At 36.1% G+C, this 24,323-nt stretch overlaps 1 protein-coding gene across 14 annotated transcripts in view; it reads left to right on the top strand.

Annotated features, from left to right (window-relative positions):
• Positions 1 to 23,742, top strand: part of ATF2 (activating transcription factor 2) — a 40,585-nt gene extending 16,843 nt beyond the window's left edge. For 6 of the 14 annotated variants that reach the window (XM_085552560.1, XM_085552562.1, XM_085552561.1 and 3 more), the window contains 7 exons: positions 3,262 to 3,440; positions 3,728 to 3,842; positions 4,001 to 4,087; positions 11,619 to 11,768; positions 12,744 to 12,950; positions 18,498 to 18,603; positions 21,087 to 23,742. In XM_085552560.1, coding sequence (XP_085408686.1) covers positions 3,262 to 3,440; positions 3,728 to 3,842; positions 4,001 to 4,087; positions 11,619 to 11,768; positions 12,744 to 12,950; positions 18,498 to 18,603; positions 21,087 to 21,313 — 1,071 coding nt within the window. In that variant the 3' untranslated portion in view covers positions 21,314 to 23,742. Of the gene's footprint in view, positions 1 to 3,261; positions 3,441 to 3,727; positions 3,843 to 4,000; positions 4,088 to 5,062; positions 5,196 to 7,113; positions 7,186 to 9,438; positions 9,490 to 11,618; positions 11,769 to 12,330; positions 12,394 to 12,743; positions 12,951 to 13,356; positions 13,430 to 16,308; positions 16,398 to 18,497; positions 18,604 to 21,086 lie in introns of those variants that run through there. The other 8 variants (XR_014947985.1, XR_014947986.1, XM_085552565.1 and 5 more) reach the window with 6 other exon arrangements.
• The last annotated feature ends 581 nt before the right edge of the window (positions 23,743 to 24,323 follow it).

Below are 24,323 nucleotides of genomic sequence, written 5' to 3'. Positions count from 1 at the left end.
TCAGTTAGATTTTTTTATACTCCTTCTGTAGGTGTGTTGAAGGAGGGAAGGTTTGTTTCTACTCTTCAGGGCAGAGCTGGTTTTAAAATTATATATGCCACCGTAACCATCTCCTTGGCTGAATATGTTTTAGTAGTCTTAAATGGTCACAGCCTGTTAATGTACGTGTAAGAGGGTTCTCATTTTCTTTGTAGTTGTCAGAGCTATTTCTTAGACACTCTTGAAAATTGTGCTTCGTTCTATTTTTAGTACTGTGGGAGAGTTTTCTTAGTTCCATGAAGCTTCAGTAACAGTTGTTATTCTACGTAGAATAGACTAATATACCACTGCAAGTACCTAAAGCCTTTCAGACGTAAAATAATAAACATAAAAAGCTTAATTTATTATTTGAGAGTTTTCAAGTTCATTATAGTTTCTTATTAACGGTATATTAAAAGGAGACCCTCAGAGTTTCTCACGTTGTTCTTCTTGTTGTTGCCAGGTAGCTAATTCCCTAAACTAATTATTTCAAAACCATTTGTTTTCTTACATTGCTTCTCAATTACAGCAATAGCTCTGGCCATCTGCCTTTCTGTATAAAGAATTCCAAGCATTCATTGATTGTGTTAAAAAGTCATCGCATGCTATTTGCTTTTAGACTCAAAATCCCTGCAAATATGCAAGTGTTGAAAACAAATGTAAAAAAATATAATTGTCTTCTGCAAAAAAAATTTCTGAACTTCAGTGGTTTTTAGCTTCAAGAATAAGGATTGAAGAGGTCCTTTCAATAAATCTTCAATATCTTTGAATAGGTTTAAACTCCTTTTTCTTTTACAGGTGGGTACAATCTCTTACGGTCATGATTCTGCCAATTTATCTTTTTTTTTTTTGTCCCTGTTCTTTAGCAGAATTTACAAACTATCCTATTTTAGACAAAATTTACACTTAATAAGAACAATTCTTTGTCCAGTGAATTTCTTTATTGGGATGGCGTGCTGGCGGGTTTTTGTATGTTCATAAAACAACAGTTTCTTGTAGATCCAATACATCTCCAGTTTACATTATTGCAGCATTGTTTAATTAGCACATGCTTTCCAGAGTTTAACTTAACACACATTAGTGTGAGAAGAAGAAATGGAAAATACTTTGTTTTCAACTGAATAAAAGTGTTCTTCTTTTAATGTTTGGCGACCATTTTTGCTCTTTTAAACAAAGCACTGTATTTAAGATAGGCTGTATTTAATTGAAAGAGTTGCATGCATATGAGGTTTCTGTTTTCAGGATTTTAGATAATTAACTTATGTTACTAGATTGATCTTCTGATGGTCACTGAAATACATTTACTATGGAGTGCTTGGTTTGAAAGATGAAAATTACCTTTCTTCAGGTAGAGACTCAGTCCAGGAAGAGATTCATTTTACAATCAGTATTTATTAGGGCGCTCATCATTTAAGCTGTTATCAATAGCCAATATTCACATAGTGCAGTAACTTAACCGTGTTCCATAGTTGAAGTAGAAGTTGGGAGGCGGGTCCCAGCTGCTTGCTCGTAAGTGGAAGGTTGTAGTGGTGGAGGGTTAGGTGGCTGTTTGGAAGCCCTTTAGGAGGTCTGTTCTGTCACCAAGTCCATATATAATCCTGTAGTCTTCACTTGTACGTAGCAGCCACCAAGTTCATGGATGTTACCTGAATCGTACAGTATGTTGACATTGGTGTCCATGCACACCCCAGTGACCACGTGCAGATTCAGCTGCTTTTCTGAGTTTATCCATTGTTACATATTCAACACGGCTGTTTTTCTCTAGAGTTTTGTAGTCTTTCACATGCTGCCTCTGAGCGCATGCTTCTAGTTTTGGTCTGTTGTATTCTTGCAGCTATTGCCCCATCTGCTCACACAGGTACTTAAAAAAAAACAGCTGTTCCCACAGACCCATACAGAAAAGGGTCTGCTCTGGCATTACTGTTACTGAGAAGGTATGAATATCTGCACATGAGTGCATTTTTGTCTTAAAGCTGTAACACATGGTGGTTCTGTGGCTGTAGCTACCTGTTTTTGTTGGGTTTTTTTTCCCCACTTTTTTATAGAAAGTAGTATTACTTTGCCATGGGTATTCATTCTGTGGTGTTCATGTATCTGCATTTATATTTGTATGTATGAATATGTGTGGTTGCTGTGTATGAAGATGCTTCTGGTGAAAGAGCAGAAAAAAACCCACCATCTCTTAAAGCTGTTGGTTCTGCTATGTATGGCAAAGATGGGTGTTCCTGTGTTGGAGACTTTCTGGTGACTCTGCTAGCCTCCTTGGGTGTAGTAACAATGCAAGCGGCAGGTAGGAGAAAATGAAGCTGAAACGAGTGAAGAATGGCACAATGCTATTTTTTCAGTTAACTCTCGCTAGATTCAGGGCTTCTGCCTTCCTTTAACTTCTAGTCTCAGGAGTGTAGCTATATGGGCCCTTGACTGTAGAGTTAGTGTGAAAATACCAGATACCGTGGAAAAATCCCACGTAAAGACAATCTGAAGTCTGACCATATGGAAGGTTTCCTGAGAAGGAAGAAATTGGTTTTGGCAAGGCACTTTTGGTTCCACTGGGTTACTCATACTACATTCCAGGTCATAATATGTGTTACCTGATTGCTAGGCTAAGAAATGCAGTGAGTTCTGTCTACTGTCTAGTTGTAGCTAAGGGGATTCGTTTCTTGTGCTAGGATCATTTTCTCTGTGTCAGGATAGCCAAATATTTTGCAAAGCATCTGCATTACATTCTAAGGAGTTGTAACTGCATAACACGCTATTTATAAAGCATATGTAAGTCAGATATAAAGGATCATAAATTATTTCCTTTATACTAGAAAATTAACCTATTTTGTTTTTGTTCAAGTATGCAAAAATAGACTGAATTTGAAATGTTCACAAGGACACCGTGAAATGTTTTCTTACTTGTTGTGGGTACGGTGGTGCAGATAGCACCCTGGGTTTCTTGGTATAAAAATATCTACCTAATAGTTAGATTTGATTGGATATTAATAGTAACCTTATCATAAATTGAGCCATGATTGGTCGTAAAACTAAAATTAAACTACAATAAATTTCATTTTAGTGATTGAAATAATTAATCCAAAGGTTTTTATTATTTTTTTTTAATGTACAATTGATTGTTCCTGCTGATTCAGATGTTAGGGAACTTCTGATACGTTCAGTTAAATTGTTTTCCTTTTATGACCTGAACTAATGGTGTATAACTGTATTTTACAAGCAGATTGATCTTTGGTTTCTCCTCAGGAGGTGTCACTGCAGCAGACTGCACAGCCCACATCAACAATAGTTCGTCCAGCATCGCTACAGGTTCCTAATGTGCTACTTACGAGTTCTGACTCAAGTGTTATTATTCAGCAGGCAATACCATCACCAACGTCTAGTACTGTTATTACCCAGGCTCCATCCTCTAACAGACCAATAGTGTAAGTTACATAAATCTTGATGTGATGCTTTCTTGCAGATTCTGAAAAGACTGTCTTGTTAACTGTCCGTTACTGTTGCTTTGGTTATTATACAACTTTGAGATGCTTGCATGAAAGTGGTGCTTCACTACAGGTGAAATGCTATTCCGTGTTCTTCAGGTCAAGTTCATATTTTTAATCTCTAAATATTACGTTGTAACTGTTTTATACCTATGTGTTTATACAATGTATAAGCTCGCTCTCTTTTCTGGAAAAGTTTTCTCTAATACATGTAATTCTTTTTTCAGTCCAGTTCCAGGCCCGTTTCCGCTGCTGTTACATCTTCCAAATGGACAAACCATGCCTGTTGCTATTCCTGCATCTATTACAAATTCTAATGTGCATGTCCCTGCTGCAGTTCCAGTAAGTAAGCATGATGTTATATTGATTTGAAAGTGTAGCAGGTTTGCATAAGTGCAGTGTAGAACAGTTGTATTGGTTTCATAGGGTAGTGGTGTCATATACGCTGTATTATGATAACATACTCAGGCTTTCTTCATTTTTATACTTTATCTGGTCAGCTTGTTAGACCTGTCACCATGGTGCCTAGTATCCCAGGAATCCCAGGGCCTTCCTCCCCACAGCCAGTGCAGTCTGAGGCTAAATTGGTAAGTGAAAAACTCCATTATTCCTCGAGTAGACTAACTTGAGAAACTGATTAAATTTTGTTGCTTTTTAGCTTTCGTTTGTTAGTAGAAAATCTGCCAATGATAGCTGCATTTGGATTATAATTATTTTAAATTCCAGTGTATGTCATTCTTTTAAATGGTCTTCAAATGAACGCTTTCTTGCTTCTTGTGTTGGAGGATAAGAGATGCTAGTAGTTAAATGAAAGACGGGTATAGTAGCTTGGCAATGGTGAATATCACCTTCAGAGAAGCAGAATATGGTTCCTCCTAAAAGATGTGATGTTTCTTGGTTTTAAAAAAAAAAAAAAAAAAGGACGAGGGAAAGAGAATTTCATTTTCAGAATCTCAAATATAGTCCAGTTGACAGTTTTTTTTGGTAATCTGCATTAATGACATACTTTAGAAGTTCTATTGTGTGTTTTCTGTTGTGTACAGGCTGTTTTGTTAAGGGGATACTATACGCGGAAATTGTGAGTAAAACAGGCAAAGATTTAAAAAGAAAAAAAGTAATCAAGTTATGGACAGAAAAGTTGAAAGTCTTTTTGTGCAGCCTTATCCCTCTAGGAATGGAATCATGAAATTATAAAATGGTTTGGCTGGGAAGGGATCTTAAAGCCCATCCAGTTCCATACGTGGACAGGGTTGCTACTCACCTCGAACACCTCTAGAGTTTGGGCATGTAGAACCACTCTGGGCAGCCTCTTGTACCACCCTCTCAGTAAAGAATTTCTTCCAAACATCTAACCTAAATTTACCTTCTTTTTGTTTAAAAGAATTTGCCCTTATCACATCAGACTATGTAAAAAGTTGTTCTTCCTCTGTTTATAAGCTCCCTTTAGTAACTTTTAAATACTCTTCTCTATGCTGGAGCCCATCTCCCTCAACCTTTCTTCAAAGGAAAGGTGCTCAGCCCTCTGTTAATCTTTGTATCCTATTCTCAACCTGCTTCAACAGCTTTGCTTCTTTCTTGTGCTGGATCTCCAGGCCTGCTAATAACTTCAGTGTAACCAGGTGAAACCAGGTGACGTTTAACCAGGTGAAATTTATCTTAAATACAAAAGAGAAGAAGGTAAAAAAGTGAAAATGAGATTTGTTTTTCCCCACAGGTATTACATATTTATAGTTATTAAGAGACTCGTGCTAAGTTTTGCTTTGTGAAATTAAGGGTAAATTCTTACCTTATCTGTATTTCTTATTATTGGGCAGGAAATTAGGTTCTTAAGCAGATTACTCTTGAGTGATCTCTCCTTATGAAGCTTTAAAGCAGGGGAGAAAATACAAATATGTAGTGAAGATTTTGATCTCACAGTGAAAGAAGCAGTCACTTGCATGCAAAGAAAAGCAAAGATCATTAGACTTAAATTTTAACAGTCTCATTAGTCTTCTCGTTAGATTTTAGCTAATATATGCACTCCAGTGATTGCCTATCTTTTTTCTTAAATGAGACTGTAAAAAGTATATTTGCAGTTATTTCTTCTTTCTTTCCTTGTTTCCTAATACAAAGCATGAGCAGAATTCAAGAATATCAGATTTACGTATATTTCTTATGCTCATTTACTTTTATATAGTGCCTATTCACAAAAATAAAAACCTTAATTTCTTATCGTTCCTCAAGTAAAGGCAACTTAATGAGAATTTTAACGTTGCTGCAGAATAGCTTCCAAAAGGAAGACTAACTTGCTGTGCCGTGTGATGCGTTGTTGACAGATCTGTTATGGTTTATTAACTGTAAAATTCCATTTGATTTTAAAGATCTGAACCTTTTGTGATGCCAAGTACTTTATTTTAATTTTTTCTTGTATCTCTTGAAAAATATTTTTGCTTGCAACACACCAATTTTGTCAAAGGTATAGTATCAGTTGGTTTTTTTTTTTCATTTGTGTTCTGGGCTAAGCCACTAGAATTCTTAAATACCTATTTTTACAACTACTTGTTTTCTTTTTACTGTATTGACAGTTCTCTTGAAAGGAGAAATATAAGGTGTTAACATTGAGTTAAATTCAGTAACTAATCAAATGATGTGTGTTTCATGTACTAACAGTAGGCTGCAATTTCTGGACTTAGTGGTATGTTTAATTAAGCAGAAGACAGGGAACAGTTCCTGCACCTTTTCTGTACCATATCCACTTCTCTGGGATGAAGCCCAGCAGCCTGATACTCTTACTGTATTTTAAATGGAATACTGAATGAAGGGGGACAGCAGTGATGTTGCTCTCTCAGCAATCAGGGCATAGGAGTCAGGTTTTTTTAATAGATCTTTGCAATTCTCTTATCTGTTGGTGTTGTTTGTTTTTTTTTTCTTCTTTTTCAATTATTTATTAGATGGAGATTTTGTTCTTGACAGACAAACTTTGCAGTCTCTCAGATTTTTTTTCATACTGCATCATAAAATGTGTGTTCAGAGTATGTAGCTGAAGTGCCCTATATTTGATGAAGTTTTCAAACTGATATCAAAATTACGGTTTTGATTTTTCATATGAAGAGAGTTATTGAGTCACCACTTTGAGAACACTGTTCTCTCTTTGTTAAAGTTGGTGGATGTTAAATAATCATGTGAATTCTATGGAGAGGCCGCCACGTATGCGGGTTCACTGAGTGTAATAGCAGACAATAGAAAATAAACTGCAAATAATACAGCTCCAAAGCAGATAAAATAAAAGCCATGAGACAAAAATATTATACTGTCTGTGTAAAGATCCAAATCCTTACAGCTGGTGACCTTGTTGCATACTGTTCTCAACTCAAACAGCTAAAATTTAGTGGAGGAAGAATGTGTTAAGTACCATCTTACTTGCTTGTTTCATCACTGAAGCCCATACAATGTTAGAAATACAGTGCTTTGTATGTTTCAGTTCTGTGGGATAATTGTGTGCAGTTGGATTGCATTTTTATTTTATTGTATGTTTTTAAACTACTGTAGCAAACATGTGTTCCATTCATACCTGTAACAGGTACAGTTACTGAAGTTTTGAATGTGACTGGAACCTGTAACTCTTGTTGCTTGCAGAATTGATTGAAATATGACTAGAGATTTCATTCAAGCACACCTTTTGTCTTCTGCTGCTATTCTTTTGAATGTATCCTTGTAAATGTACTGGGAGTGGTGGTAGGAATGAAAATGGGTTTCAGATTTCTGCAGCACGCTTAATGTAAATTGTTCTCTTTTATGACATGATTTCATATATTATGCTGAGGAAACAAAATGCTACATAGTTCAGTAAAATCAAATGTATGGATTAGTCTTGTAATATTTTGGGGAGGGTTAGAATTAGGTGTAATAGCTGTTACAGAAACAAACAAGATTCTTAGGTAAGGGGTGCTCAGGAGTTTCCAAGATGGCATTTAAAGGTTCCTTCCAACGCAAACCATTCTATGAAAGGAGTTCATAATTCTGAGTTCTGCACAGTTGCTTCTGATCTGTTTTTGAAAAGATCTGAAACTTCAGAGATATAATCTGAGCCGTGAGCTGCTCCCAGCTGTAATGCATCCCGTTTTCATAAGCGTTTAGATTGTAACTGCAGACGTAATGTTCATACCCTTCTGCATGGGTTGCAGAAGTTTGTCAGTGAAAGAAAAGTTGTTAATGATCCCCCTGCCTCCCCATGTAAAATCTTGTGTCACAAACTGAGAAATACCTCGTGCACAGTGGGCAGCCAGTGGGCTTTCTGCAGGAGGTTTCTACTGAGAATTGACAGGGCAGCTTGGCAAATGTTCAGAAGCCTGCATTAACTTGCTTGAGCCCGGCATGGGACCCTGTGTTCAGCAGAATTCTTCTGACCTGTCTCTCTGCATGCCGAGCTAATCAGCAAACACCTAATGAGCCTACTCTAAAGAAACAGACCCTCTCACAACCTACTTCATTTTCATATGTTCTCTGGGGGTGGAGAGACAAGTCTTCATAAGGACTGATGATGCTGCAAAGACCACAATAATGATAATTAACTTGCTGAATTTAGAAGATTATGCTGTTAATTAGTTGCAAAATAAAGATAAGTAATAGAGCGGCAGATGGTAGGAAAACACCCAGGAGAAGGAGGGTTATTACTCTGATGAGCTTTTGTGGCAGATATGAAATATGGATCTGAGTTTTTCATGAGTTGTTTCTGGAGGATATTATCTTGTTTCCGTGAGCTCTTGATGGAATGATCTGGTCCTACCAAATTTTGACAAATGTGGTGAGGGTTTGCTTTCAAAGATATACACGAACAAGAAAACCTTCCTTGCTAATCGATACTTAAGAAGCTATTAAGCTATTTGAAAATACCACTTCTAGGTTGTCCCTTAAAAAAAAAAAGTGTTAAACCCATTTTTTTATCAACTTTCTCTGCACATTAATGCCAATGTATATTTATGCTAATATTTGTTTCAATATACTGGATTTTTTCAAACAGAGATTCCCAGCATTCCCATAGTGTTTGATGTCTCACTATTCATAGGAAGTGCAACATCCACACAGTATTTAGTTCCAGCATTACCGTCTGAGATATGAAATGCTTAAATTGGATATCCTTGGGAGAATGTGTGATAATACTTTTCACATGGTTCCTCACTTTTTCAATAGTTTTAAAATTGTAACTATTATTTCAACTTTGAAACTGTGATACAAAGCTGAAGCCAATGATCTTGCATTTCTTCTCCCAAAAGCCTCTAATTTGAATTAACAATGTAATTTTTGAAAGAAGTTTATTTTCTTATGAACATACAGAATAATATTTGAATGCTAGCATTGCAATATAGAAAGCACTCCTTAATTCATATATCCCTATGCTTACATGCCTTATAAGTAGTGCTTTGGTATGTACTTTACTTTCATCATTTTCAAACTAAATGGACAACATACTAATGTAATAGCATTAATTTTAAGTTTAACTTAGTAAATACGCCTGTAACACAGGAATGAAGAGTTAAAAATTGAACCTGGGCCATAGTAAGTTATTTGCCTTATGTGAGAAAAACAGCAAAAAACAAACAACAGAAGTCAGAACCCACCCAAATACTAACTACTTTTTTTTTTTTTAACATCCCAGCTTTTCTAAATGTAGGCAGTCTTGCAGTATAGAAATGTGCTAAATTTCTATACTAAAATGTGCTAAATGAAGGTTACTTAAATAGCTGGCTTTATGCAAACACTACAAAGCATTTCTCACAGTTCAGTTTTTTGTTGGTTTGGTTTTTGTTGTGGTGGATACTTACATCAAAGTTTGCTCATACAGCCACAAGCAGAATTGAAAAGGCATGCTGACTATCCACATACTATTTAAGTGTTTATGTTGCACTGACATTAACATTAGAATTTAGCTTGTTGTTATTGAACTTATATATCCAGACAGTTGAGTTGGAGGAAATTTAATCACAGTGGAAGAGGAGAATGCCTCCGAAAGGTAAGTTGCTATGTTGTGATTGAGTCATTATTGATAGACAGTAACACCTGGAACAGTTTACCCAGCAAAGCTGTGAATGGCCCGTCTCCAGAGATGTGCAAGGCCAGGCTGGATGGAGCCCTCAGTATCCTGATCTAGTTGTTTGATGAAGAAGATGATTAAATCAACATTTCAATTTTTATAATTAGATCATAGAGTTTGTTTTAGTAGTTTAAGTTAGAAAGTACTGGAGCCATTCTGTTCTTGTTTGAAAGGAGGCGTGCACTGAGGTTTTTTTGGTAGCTTGTGTTTCCAAGGTGAGTTAGGAAGGTATGAGTTGTCAGTTTGCTTTATTATTATAAAGAAGTTTAAAAGCACCTAAGGCCTTAGGGTTTGCAGAGTACTGTATACATACTAAGTATTGTGGGCATGTTATGTTTAAAAATGGTGTCATCCTGCCCTAAAACCTGTGTCATTGTGATTTACACTCTTTATGTTCCCTTTTCCAATGTATGTTAGGTACCAACCAGCATTAAGAAAGTTTTGACAGATCTGTAGACAAACTTACATCTTATCTCGGTAATTTTACCACAAAAAAAACAAACCAACCCAAAACTTGCTGTCTGCATTTCTGTAGGTTGGCTCTGTTTGTTGTCAGTACTCTTAATTAATAGTTCAAAAGTCAGATTGTTTATAATTTGAAGATTCCATAGTGCATAGAGAATTTGTGTGCAACTGTAAGTTTTGCAGTGTAAAGCTTTTGAATGATTTAACTTGGTTTTTTGCTAGTGCTGAACATCTTGTATTCTTAAAAAGATTGAAGTGCTTGAAAGGTCCCACTTAATGATTCTAGTCCTTGGATTATCAGCCAGAACGAGGCTGTTAGAAGCCAACTATTTATCTGGTGGAATAATGTGTGAAGGTATACAAAGTGTCCATACAGAGCTGTAGGGGATCTCTTACGATCTTGTTTTTGAGAAGTTTTTGAGAAGTGCGTTTGGAACTTGAGTTGTCGTTAGGTGGGGTGATGTGTGCTGTCACATTCTTTATAGAGCAGTTCCTATCAAAGAAACTACTAAAGAAGCTTACTACAGTGCTAAACGGAAGTCACTGACTGAAGCTTCATTAATAGCAAGCCAGCAAAGGAACGTTAGGACTTTCTCATCCTTCTCTGTATAGTCTTCAAACAAGAGGTCTGCTGCTGGTGGTTAGAGGCTATGGTCAACTATATAGAGGGTCAATTTTCCATATCACAAAGATTTTTTTGTAGTTTTGGCAGAGGTGGATCTGCAGTCTGTTGCTTAAATCTAAAACAGGAGCAGGAAATCCTGCCAAGGAAGAAGAGAGCCATCACTATATTCCAGTGGCTTAATCCTAAGGGGCATTGTATACCGTATGATAGCTGGTATGGAGTATCTGTCTGCACAAATGGATGCAAAATCCTTTTCTTTATTGGGCTGACCAAATGCAATGTGACTCCAGCATTTTTAGGACATTTTCTTAATAATTAGTACTTCATAGATATTTACTTCATCATAGATATTTACTTCATATTCCAAACCACCGTGATACAAGAATTAATTTAAAAGGTCACAATTAAATGTTGTTAATATTATACACAAATGTATTTGGCATCGGGAATGTGGTAGAAAGTTGTTACTGTTATGAAATAGTCAACATTTAAAATAAGGACTCAAAATGGACATATATTTGCCAGCTTCAGACCTAGGGTAATGCAGCTGAGTACTGTGCCAGCATTCCTTGTTCTGTATATGTCATTGCAAGTGTAATACAATACCAGTTTCAACAACTGTTTCTTCATGAGGTTCAATTCATCTCTTTATGGGAACTGATCATCACCAGGAAGGCTTTTTATTTATTTCTCCATGCAGCTTACAGTCCTTTCTGAGATGTTGTTTTGATGATTGCAAGTAGATATAAGTCTAGATTGCTGTTAAAAGCCTGTGAAAAACAAGCAGGAAAAAAAAAAAAAATCCATTAGTGATAGAGGTGGAGTTCGTGTTTGCTAAGTGGTGTGGAACTAACTAATATAAATCGTTTGTAAGTCTTCAAGTTGTCATGTGATTATGTAATTGTTACAATATTTACATTATGTTGAGGGGAAAAAGAGGTTTTTATTTCTCTTTCAGAGACTGAAAGCAGCCTTGACCCAGCAGCACCCTCAGGTAACAAATGGAGATACTGCCAAGGGACATCCGAGTGGGTTGGTTAGGACTCAGTCAGAAGAGCCACGACCACAATCACTACAGCAACCTGCAACTTCAACAACTGAAACACCGGTATGACAACGAAGTGGAAATGTATTTTCTGCCCCATTCCTTCTTACATAAAAAACTTTACTGTTGATTCACAAAGCAGACGTTAACAAGTACTGTGGAAAACTCTCAGAGCTAGAAGTTTTAGGGAGAAATGGACTGTCCTGCTACAGTGCTGGCAACATCTTATTATATGCATATAGTTATGCAGCAGACTGCTTTTTCTAGATGATTATATGTAATTTTGCCAGATTGCTATGTGTGTACTGTATATGTTTTGCTGTCATATTAATATTTATGTAGTAATGAAGTGTTTATGATGATGCTTTTTCTAAAATGTGTTATTCAAGATGATAATTTCAAAGCAGGTATTATCTGACTCCTGATTTATAACTCCTGATTTCTGGAGTGTTCTAACAAGAATTGTAGTAACTGAATGTTATACCACTGGTTTGTATGTAATCAAAAAGAACAGCTTACTTTATTTTGCATTTATATTATATCTGTCTACTGTATTTCATATCATAAGCACTCTTCTGAACTTCTTAACTGCATCAAGGATAATGCTTGTGTTAATTGCTTTAAGGATCCTTTTGGGGCTTCCACAAGAAGAGTTTCAGTACTGTGTCTTTCTGAGCACTGAAAGGAGGTTAGTGAGCTTAGAAGTGGTAGTCCTTTCCTGTGGGGTGACAGGTGAAAACAGGAAACTAAGGGACAAAAGCTCAAAAGTCAGACTAGAAGTGCTGTTGGAAGTGGTGTTTCCAAAGGTAAATCCTGGACAACTACCATTCTGCTTCTAAAAAACCTGTCGGAAAAGTAGTTTAAGAAAATATTTATGGATGACAGTGGGAACAGTCCCTGTCCGTAAATGTAAGGCCAGTGAGACAAATGCAAAGTTCATCATAAGACTTCGATGTGTTTTAGGGTTGTTTCCTAATGCTCTTAAAAACTTAAGATTATTACACTGGTAACTTCTTTAATGCTTCTTGCTGTTTTCAGGCATCTCCAGCTCAGCCTACACAACAAACACCAAATACAGGTGGTCGGCGAAGAAGAGCTGCTAATGAAGACCCTGATGAAAAAAGAAGGAAGTTCCTTGAGCGAAATCGAGCTGCTGCTTCCAGATGCCGACAGAAACGGAAAGTCTGGGTACAGTCATTGGAGAAAAAGGCTGAGGACCTGAGCTCACTAAATGGCCAGTTACAGGTATAACTTTTTATTTCAAGTAAAAATGATTAAATCACTCTTGGACAGTGATTCTGCATCAGGGGAACTTAAACTTTGCATGAAATCTGAAATGTAAATTACTTTTAAATGATATCTCAGTTTAGAACAGGAAATCCAGAATTGAATTGCATATTCCATCAAAGTAGGAATATAAAAGAGTGTTCTGATTTTGAGATGTGTGGACTTAGGATCATTCCCATTTGTCCTTTGTTCCATTTTAAATAACTTTCAGACAGTGATACTAAGTGACTTGATATTTTGGAGTAAAGGCTTAATAGCCTTACCTTAAAAAATGCTGATTTCTATCACAGTCTGAGTTATTTAAATAACATTTGCTTTTTTTTCCCTTTGGTTCTTTTTAACTTCACTGTTTTTTCCTTTAAAGTGAATGTAGTGTTCGTGCAAGGTGCCAGATTGACATCACTGGAAACTGAAGGCCTCTTTTGTCCACAAAACAGGTACAGCACAGGCAGTGTCAGTGCAAATTTCACCATGCTGCCCTCCCAGTGTGCATAACTCTTAGAGGGAGAGATGTATAGTGTAAGAGGGTCTAGTGTATATTACCAGTTATTCCTCCACACCAGCAAAGGTTACCAGTCATTGGAAGGTTGTCACATTGATGCATTTTTCCCCCTTAAATGATCCATGACCCTTTTGTTTGAATTGCTACTCATTTCCTTAGAGTTGTTCAGTGAGTCATATTCACAGATCTTTCCTAATAAAGCCCTCACTTGGTGCTATTGATGAAGATATCCCAGGTCAGTCAGCATAACAGTAGAGCATGTTTTATGTTGTAATAAACATTAAAAAGTACTGGCCACCTTCAGTTTCCTGACTAGAATAGAATAGGGCATTTAGAAGGGACTTTTCTTACAGGAAGAAAAACAAAGAACAAAACCAATTGGCTGCATTTCAGTTATCTTAATGAAAATAGTTTATGGTAAGATATGAGCTACCTGTAACTTGTACATAACCATTCTTACAATTGAAAACTGTGTAAGTATCATATCATCATTGGTGGCAAATCATCACTGCTGGTTTGAAACTAAATAATGGAAGTTGTTATACAGTGATACTATGTATACACACACACCCCTCAGTTACTGTAGCTGTCACTATAGTAGCAACATTAGTATTGTATAGTTACAAAATAACATAGTAGCCTTTTGCTTATTAGAGAGAGAGCAATCCTGATTTTGTTCAGTGCATCTTCAAACATCCATATAATAAAATGTAGAATCTGACTTGTTTGCAGATATTTTAAAGAAACAATGCATCCATATAAATGTATGCAAATATATTATATGATGAGGACATGGAAGAAAGCTAACGCTCTATTTAAGAAGTGCCCCATGGCAGCAGTAATGGTACAGGAAAAAAAATTAGGAAGCTTTGTCTCATTGAAAAGGCCTCACGTTTTCTTTTCTCAACAGTTGTGGTTTTTCTAAATGATTGTTTGTGGCACGATGTAGTTCTTGTTAGGAATAAAATGAAGAATGAGAACGGAATCTGAAGTCAGAAATGAAATCAAGTTTTACACTTTGTTTTATGGCAAACGCTAAAGCATATTTCATCCTGGGACTTTGTCAGTGATCTTAGTGTCTCCTAAATTATAACTGTTGCTACCCATGTAAAATATTGTTGTATTTATGTGCATTGCTTAGACCTATAGTTGCATCTAAATCTTGATTGTGGTTTTTAATAACTTGTTTACATACCTGTCAACCAAAACATTTCCAGATTTCCAAGCAGTAATTCTGTAATAATTCAAGAAAAAGGAATTCCTGAGTTTGCCAAAAGCAAAACTGTTGACTGTGAAGAACAGAATGATTGGAAGAGTATTGAATGTCAGAGAAATAAACTATTATGTGAAAGCATTCATCCATCCTGTATTTCCGCAGTAATATTTTACTTAATCTAACATAGCTGATCAGTGTGGTGGGCCTAAACGACCTATGCTTACTTACATTATATTTAATAGGAAACTGGTTACATTTTGAATTTTGCCTTTGTACAGCTTTATGGACTTATGGTAGGGTTCAGCAGTGCTTGTTTAATATTTAAGTGACCTGCTGAGGTGTCATAATTACAAAATTAGGTTAATATCAGAATGACTAGAAATTGCATTGCAGGGCTTCACATAGCACTTTCAACTTCTTTCAACACAGTAGTTTTCGTGTTATATTTGTGTCTAAGACTCCAATGTAGATGTCAGCATTTTTAAAACTGGGAGCTCTCTAGCAATACATGCAGATTTGAAAAGCTAGAGTTGGTTGATACATATTCTTTTATTCCACAGTTTTCAGCTTTCTGTAGATGAATTTGTGTATGAAAATGTAATTTATTCAGGTTTTTTTTTAACTGAAATTAAGATCTCAGTAAAATTATGTCTATAATATATTAGATTGGCCTTTATTGATCTACTATGGACTACATATGTTATTTCATGCTTCCAATTTTTTAAAGTACGTTTATTGTTTTCTTTTTGTGTTCTCTACTCATATGTTGACTTGTTTAATGGTCTGAGACTTGTACCTGATTGTGTTGCCTCTGTGCCTGGCCTGAATATGGCATGCTATGTCTTATCTTTATCTTATCCTTATCTTAAGGTGCTATTGACAATGTGTGCCCAGTGGCTGCTCAGTGGTATTGCAGTGTCTGATACCCAAGTCCATAGCATGTTTTGTGTTTGGTCCCTATCACTTTAAAAACTTCAGAGGTCAAAGAAATAGCGAGTTTGTGCTATTTCGGTGTGGTAAACGAATGGTCTGGCTTCCTTAGTAGATCTTTCTGGGCTTTAAGAGATGTCCATTATTAGCAGTTGGTGGCTTGTGCTAGTGCTACAGAAGCTGCTTTAGGAAGTGTATATAAAAGATGAATGCACAATCCATTATCCCCGTAGCTGTCACGTCTGCCTGTCTCTGGTAATAGGCCTGGTAAATGTACCTCACAAATGTTGCCCAGCACCCTACTCTTAGGAAGGGTTAACCCAGTCCCAATACTACACGTGTTTTGAATGCAGGGAAAATAGGCAGATGCAGAAGAACATATTGTACACAATGCAATAAATCGTGAGGTTCAGAAGGGAAAATATCTTTTGAAGAACGGAGTACAGGTGGAAATAGATGTCCTTTGCCATGTTAGCACTTTTTAGAAATGTGTGAACATAAAGATTCTTCTAGGTAGTATGTGAAGTATATTTCATGCTTGTTTAAAGAAACACTGATACCTCTTGACTTGATAAATGAAGGGGGCTGTTTGTCTTCTGTGTGCAAAAAGTCTCGGTCTTTCTTTGTGCCAACTGCTGAATTGTTTGTTCTGTGTGTTTCTTCGTTAGCCTGTTTTCCATAAAGGCCACCTGTTAACATATTTTGAAAGAGCTGGAAGGATGTCATATTGTCAGATGCATGATAAGAAAACTGCAAGGTATATAGAAGTTGATTCTAACAACCTGCTTTTATTATCAGTCCAAAGTGACTCTTACTAGTAGCATGTAAATGGCAGCTATTGATTTGTTTTTCCTTCACATTCCACATATCGAGTGTGTCTGGGACTTATTCTTTTCTACTTTCAGGAATGGTTTGTAAATGGACTATGATGCTGTTGGCACAGAGTTGGCGTTACTAACAGTGCTAGCTATGTTTTTAGGGAATACGCCTCAAGTTTTCAGTTTAGTATAGGAACAACCTTTTATTTATTTATTTATTTTAAAATCTGCTTTAAAATAAGGTATTTGCTTCTTTATATTCCTTGTAGCAAGATGCTGTCTTTTCAAATATTTTCCATGAATTCTAGATTTATTTACAGTGGTAAACAGTTGCTTCATTTTTATTTATGCTGTTTGTGTATAAAATTTCTTCCTTAAATGGGGGAGATGAAGGTAGAAACTTTCTGAATACTTTTTCCTGGTTTGATCATTTATTTTGCCAGTGTTCCTTTTAACTAACAGAAGTATGATTCATGTTCTTGGACATTGCTGCTTGTTTACATTATCAAGAAGTGTCTCAAAAGTGCATCAGCACTTTTCTGTATCAATTCTGTGCAGCTGCCTGCTTGGCATCCAGGCATGTGGATACTCAGTAAATAACATGGTGAACTAAGAGAAGTGAAAGCTGGAGGCACAAGTAGAGTGCTCTCTTAATGGCCCAGGATTTAAGGACATACAATTCCAGACAGTAGAGCTTTTGTATGTGATGCGGCACGAAGGAAAGCTGTGTTATACAAATCTGATATTTTAGCTATCATTTTTAAATTATATTACTTAGTGTAAGTAAACCAAATAAATTCCATTCTTGAAAATGTTTTCATTATTTAAGAATCCTTTTAGTTATCAATCATCTCTTCTGACTGGACTACCTCAGCTTAAGTGGACAGATCGACTTTTGCATTTGTTTTTTACCCACATAATTTTATTTGTAATCTGATTTTCGTGTTTGCTTTTCTTTAAGTTGCTTCCAAATGCATAAACATATGCATTCATGGGCAGTGTTTATTTTACTTATGTGCATGGATTCAGATGGTTTAAATAACTTCAGGTATTTCATATCAGTGGAATGGACTTACATTTAAAATAAACTAACCCCTGAAAAGGTATCACATATTAGGACATGAGGCTCATAAAGCATTGCGGATAGCCTGAGTCTGTAGATACCTTCTGATTTTTTTTCTAACATTCTGAGTGAAAAATGAATCTCTCACTGTGCCACACTGTTCTTAATTTGGAGTGTCAGTGTAGTTATGTACCGTTTCTCATTCATAGATATCAAACTCTTTTACAAGGAAGGTAAGTATCATTGTCCTCCATCTTACAAATGGGAAATTGAAGCACAAAGAAGAAAAGTGACCTTCTTCAAGGTCACCCAGTAAGAAAGGCATAGCCTGGGAATGAACACCATCACTAGATTCTGCATGTGCTGTCTGCTAGTTTACGTTCCGCTTTAGTGTTACAGACTTACACTTCAGGTTTTGTCATCATTCTTAATTATTCCTTCATGCAATACTTGGTTTATACGTAATTGCTAAGGAGAAATGTGAAAATCAGCTAACATTTTCTAAACTATTTTCCATTATGTGAGGTTTTTAAAGTCCACGTACAAATGTAGATCCCAAAATCAATGCTGTGTAGGCTTACGTAAAAATTATACATCTTATTGGCTGTGGCATCTGTTGAATACGAGTAGCTAAATGTGAATTTACTCTGATTAGAATTCATAAAACTCTGTAGGATCATGTGAATGAGAATATATGTAAACTCTGCATCTGTAAACTGAAATACCGTGTTGTATTTTCCATAGAAGTGTTTCCTAATTTAAGAAAAAGGTAAAGTGAATGAAGTTTCAGATAAGATTTAAGTATTTTAAGTTGAAAGAAATGTGTACATTTTTGCTATGCATACACCAAATGGAAAATTCTTGTGTTTTATTTACCCTTAAACGAACAACTGAAAATCCTGTAAAACTTAATACTTACTTTCAAAACATGTGTAGTTTGAGCCCTGGTAAAGTACATAACTTTCTTCTCCTTTAGAATGAAGTCACCCTGCTGAGAAATGAAGTGGCACAGCTGAAACAGCTTCTTCTGGCTCATAAAGATTGCCCTGTAACCGCCATGCAGAAGAAATCTGGCTATCATAGTGAGTAATGTTCCATTACCTATAGCCTTAGTCTGTGTCAGTGAAATACTGCTAAAGTGAATTGAATCAACATTAAAAATAAGAAGTGCAGTTCTAATATTACACTGAAGATTTTTTAATTTCAAAGGTTATCATAAGGCAGGAGTGAATATGGAATATTTAGGAATATATTCTTATGTCCTCTCAGTTGAATTGTTGTATATCATTGAGAGTTTTATGATGGTTTAATAAATGTATATGGTAATTAGCATATATGGACTGTAGGCTACTACACTTGCTTTGGAAAATATAATTAAGGTATTAAGAGCACATGATAAACCATTTTTGTATGCCTTATCTTAGCCTAGTACAGAGAAAGGTCCTTGTGGGTTTTTTCTTTATCGTAATGAGACTTCAGGAAAGGTAATACGACAACTGTCCTCATTTACCATAACATCCAGGATCAGTCAAGCCGTTACAGTAATCAGATGCAGGTTTGTGCCTCCTACTGTACAATGTCTTCTAGGTTGTTTTGATTTCCACATTAAACAACCTCTTTTAACAAGGTATTTTTAAAAGGGAATTCAAAAGGAATACTAAGTGCTTCCATTAGCATTCATTTTCTAATACATATTTTTAGTGAAAGTTGCTCATTTGGTATTTATCCTTCCAGCATTTTAAAGGTTAATTATGCTTTCCTGACTTGTAACTTCATTTTTGGATATGATACGCAGTGCCAGAACCAGCTGCTGCTGCTGTAGAATAAATGGCCAATTTTGCCCATTGTACACAAATTTGTTACAAATAACTGAGCTGGGAATGCATTAGGCAACATTCATAATATATAACCCACAGCTTTCGTTTTTATGATTTAGTGATATTTCAGGATATTTGTAAATGTGAAGATTGTTTCTGCCATATGTAGCCACTTCATTTTAATTTGCCAGTGTCAGTAATTCAGGAGAATAAAGGAGCGTTTTGTATTGCGTGCAAACAGATCCTCAGGTGCTTGCGATAAAACTTAATAGCCACCATCTTTACTTGTAGTCATTGTAAGCAGTTTCATCAGAATGGGCAATATTTTTTAATTTAAAAGATTCAGGAGATTTAGCAACTCTCTCTTGCCACATATATTTAGAATACTGATTTTGTCAGTTTTGAGCTTATAAATCTTGGTCCTTTGATCTCCAGTCATTTTGACAAGACAGAAAATAGCATCTTGGAGCAAATTGGAACAGTATGGAAATATGTTTGGGGTTTATATTAACAATGATTGCTGCAGGGATGAGGCCATTATGGCTCCCATCTGACAGCACAACATAATTTCATACAGAAGCTACTAGAGGATAACATTATGCATGCGAGATTTTCTGGAAAAAAGTAAGAATAAAAACCTATCAATCCCTTCCCCCAAAACAAAAAAGAGCAGCAACTGTAGGTTTCTTGAATTTTGATGTTTTAAGCATCCACGTTGAAGTATTTTTTATGCAAATTCAGGGATATAAGTCTTAAACTGGCAAGCTAATTATATGCTAAAGATTTCTTTGTTGAAATACTAATGACGGGCCTTTTAGTAATGCTGTGTTTTCTGCCCTCTGAAAAAGGATTATCAGATTCCTAATTTACTAAAGAAAACAAAATGAACGTGTACTACAACACTAATCTGTGGAAAAAGGCTACACTTGAGAAGAAGACTGATAATAGGACAGGAATGGGCAGCGTGGCTCACTTGGATTCTTTTGGATTTATTTTTTTTTTAATTTCTCTTGCTTTAGTTTTGTTTTTTAATTTTTGTGAAAGTCAACATTCAGCACAAAGGATGGTTGTAATGACAGCCCTCTGACAGAACGTTGTCACATCATCTTCATGTGTATACTGCTAGGAATACATTGGCTAACTGATGTACCGGCAGTGTAATATATGAGTGGAAAGAATAGTTTCAGCTAACGTACATGTTCATGAAAACAGTGTTGACAAACTAGTTTTAAATAAACATGTTGTCTACATCCAGTCATATAGGTTCAATTGCTTAAGAATGTATTGAGTGGTTTAACAATATCTCTGTGGAAGAAACTGTAGACACCAGATTACAGCGCTCCTGCAGTACTGAGTATTGTGCACTGCTGAGACCAATTCATGTTAGGCCAATTCATACAGCAGCAGCAGACCTGGTAGCACATTCAGTCCATTGGTACTGCTTATTGGCACAACATGAGCGCCGTACCCAGCAGTTAATTTATTAGGTGGGAAATCAGATGGCATTAATCGTAGTTTTGAAGGTGTGAAAATGTTCTTGTTTGCTGAGTATTCCATAATGCAGTCCACATCTTTGCTTATGAAGTAGTATTTTCTCAAAACAAAAGTAATGAAAATGAGATTGTTTTGCAATTTGCTGTGCTAAGTGATACCATGAATTCTAATTGTTTAGGAGGGGACTGTTGTCACGTGGTAAGTGGTTTTGTGTTATGAGGAGAAAGAAGGCTAACCCAGTTTCTCTTCTGAAGCTGCAGATAAAGATGACAGTTCAGAAGACATCTCAGTACCAAGCAGCCCACACGCAGAAGCTATTCAGCACAGCTCCGTCAGCACTTCCAACGGTGTAAGCTCCACTTCCAAGGCAGAGGCGGTTGCCACCTCGGTGCTCACGCAGCTGGCGGACCAGAGCTCGGAGCCCGGGCTTCCCCAGGTCGGTGTGGTGCCACCCTCCCAGGCGCAGCCCTCAGGGAGTTGATTAGGAACTTGGTTGCATCCTTTTCTTAGGTATTCGTTTGTGACTTTAAAGGGAAACCAACAACAGACCAGTCTCCGGCTAGGAGAAATTGTAGCTTAAAATTACTCAGTTTTAAAATTCAAACCTAAATTTGGCTTTAAGATTGGCAGGTGAAGATGAGACAGAACACCAGTTAGAAGTCTCATTGTAAAAGCCTTTTTTTTCCTCTTAAGTGTTAGGTTTACTAGTTATTTTTGTGCTTAATGTGTAAAGTGTATGTACAGTACAATGTGGTTTATTTCATTTTTAATTTGGTATTATTTCAACAAACATTGGGGTGAGTTACTAAAGTTCATCCCCCAGACTGTGATAGTAATATTGTGTGACATTTTATACCAAAGTTCTGCATAGTCCCTATTGACTTTGTAACGTGAGCAAGGTCATAAAGCACTAGGCAAGAGAAAGACGGTAACAGTAAATTTGCTTTTAGTCTTTTTGCCTTTTTGTTGTTTTGCACATTATGAGAGGAAGAAGATTGGGAGAAAAATGTTTGGGTTATTTTATGTATAGCATTTTGGTTGGCTTTTTAACCGTTGGGTTTTTAATTTGTTTAATAGGGCCAGTACAGTATATGAGATACAGTACTATTATGCACATACCTGTCCTAAATGAGGATCATTACTAAACAGATTTTTTTGTTGTTTTTTGTTGTTTTTTTTCCCCCTCCAACACTTTCAATATGAGGGGAGGAGAGCTTTATTTCTCCAGTAAGCATAGGTATCTGTAACTACCCTTTGTTGTTCGGCTGAAACCAGTAAGCATATTGTGAAGTACGAGGTTATCAAGTATGGAATACTTAGTATTCCAAAATAGGATGATATTCTGTGGATTTTCGAGTCGCAGACTGAGTTTACTCATGGTTTTGGATGCCAGAAAAGCCTAAAATCCTTCAGACAACTCAAGACTTTTTTTTGTCATTGTCTTGTACTTGCAAGCTAACTTGTACTTAATTCTTGTGTAAGCACTGTCATCTTTTAGTAGCAAAAATTTTGATACCTTTCTTGTGGAAAAAAGAAAAAAAAAAATCAGTATCTACCGTATCTTGGAAACAATGTAATTATAATGTGGTGTGTGTGGTGTGTGCGTGAGAATGGTTCAGTAGTTAATGCCAGCAGTCTTTTGCTTGAATGTTTAAAGATGCCTTCAATGTGATGCTGGCTGATAGGCGATTGCAGTTTTAAAATGTTATTTACTGTGCAAACTTGGATAACTAACATTCCATGATGTAGTTTGTTTCTGATGAAATGATTGTAGGTACACTTTTTCTCATTATCCAATCATCTGTAGGATATTGAGTTTTTTAAATGTGCCATTATCTATTTTGATTCTGTATTCATGTTCAAAATACAGTACAATATTTTACAATAGATTAAGTTGTTTAAAAAAATATAGATGTGTGCTTTCAGGTGGGAAAACTTTGTATAATAGCAAAAACAGATGCATAGTAGCAACTGGCAGTAAAGCAGGATTCCATTATGTATATAACAAAGATTTAATGCATTTATAATGGGTTGTGTAGTTCATTTGCTCTTCCTTCTCCACAATATACTGCGTGTTTTTAAGTGTCGGTGCCATCAGATTTCTATTTGATTCAGTTTAAAATCTAAAAGAAAATGTAATTGATCCACAGGAAAATCATGGTTTCTACAATATATATACAACCGTACTATAATGAAACTGGACAAAGAGATATCTAGGTCATATATGTATCATCGCAGGGCTTTAAGCATGCAGATAACAAGGACTCTAAATATTTTGTATTGTAAACTAAGGAAGTTGAGTTGATACCCTCATGTGTTTAGAAGTCTTACGTTCCCAATTTCAGGAATAAACAATAAGTTATTGATCATTTCCGGGATGGTAACTTACAGTGGGCGTCTTGTGAGAAGGAAATGAATTGCAAAGGCACAAAATGTGAATTCTGCAGGAAAGCTTTACAGTCACTTTTCATTGTAGTTTTGGTGGCCGAGGCGAGGCCTTCTTGATCACGCTATAATTTGCTCTCCTAAACACAAAGGCTTTTTAAATCATATTTATATAAGTGATGTTTTTTTATAACAACTATCACGCTTGTAAAATAAGTCTTCATAAGTGTATAGGAGACATGCAAACAGTTAATGAGTTTAACAGTGGGTCTGGAAGAAGAACCATTAAAATCTGTGTTCAGCGAATAGACAGCAAGTTATTAGCCGTACTACCATGGATTCTGTTTGGAGACGTATGTCACACTAATTCTGTACTTAGCATTTTGGGTCTTTACATTTGACATGTTCACAAACTGTACTGTTTTCTTTTATGTGCAGTTTGCATGAGTAAATCATCAAAGAGAATAAAATCTATCTTTAAGTTATGTTCCTATTTTAATGAAATTATAATTGTTCTAAAAGGCAGCAGTGTCTTCGAACTTATTTCTTTATCACTACACTTATTGGCATTTATTTGGAAGTTGTTACTGTGATGTCAAAGCAACGTTATGAAAATAAATCAAATTCCATTGCCTTGAAGTTGACACGCAGCACCCTTTGAGGAGTCGGCCACATATCTTTTGGAGACTGAGTGATCCACAGAAGGAGTCCACGAGCGACTTGGTGATCACAGGCATTGCTCAGCCATCTCTGGCTACAGCAAGTGCCACTGCGAGGGTGTTGTGTGAAATCTGAATTTCCAGCTAACGTTTCAATTACCTTAATCTCATCTTCATATACGTGAAGCTAAGAAGTAATGTATGAAATGTTTTGTTGTGGGAGGTTGAGTAGAAATTGCACCCTTGTTTGTTTGCTACAATGTGAGAAATAGTTTGGTCTTATGTATGTATATTGGAGTCATGGTAGATGGGGTGCCACATCCAGTTATAGTTTGAAAAGCTCTTGGGTGGACAGTGGTGTGGAGGGAAAAAGAACCGCCATGTACTCGAAATTATCACATCTTTTGGACAAAGGAAATGACATTTAAACTACATGCAACTTTGAGC

This window comes from Coturnix japonica, chromosome 7 (genome assembly GCF_054131305.1).
Source record: "Coturnix japonica strain WE chromosome 7, WE-NBRP24, whole genome shotgun sequence".
Classification (NCBI taxonomy): domain Eukaryota; kingdom Metazoa; phylum Chordata; class Aves; order Galliformes; family Phasianidae; genus Coturnix; species Coturnix japonica.
Note: the sequence above shows the minus strand (reverse complement) of the source record. Positions and strands in the feature narration are given on the sequence as shown.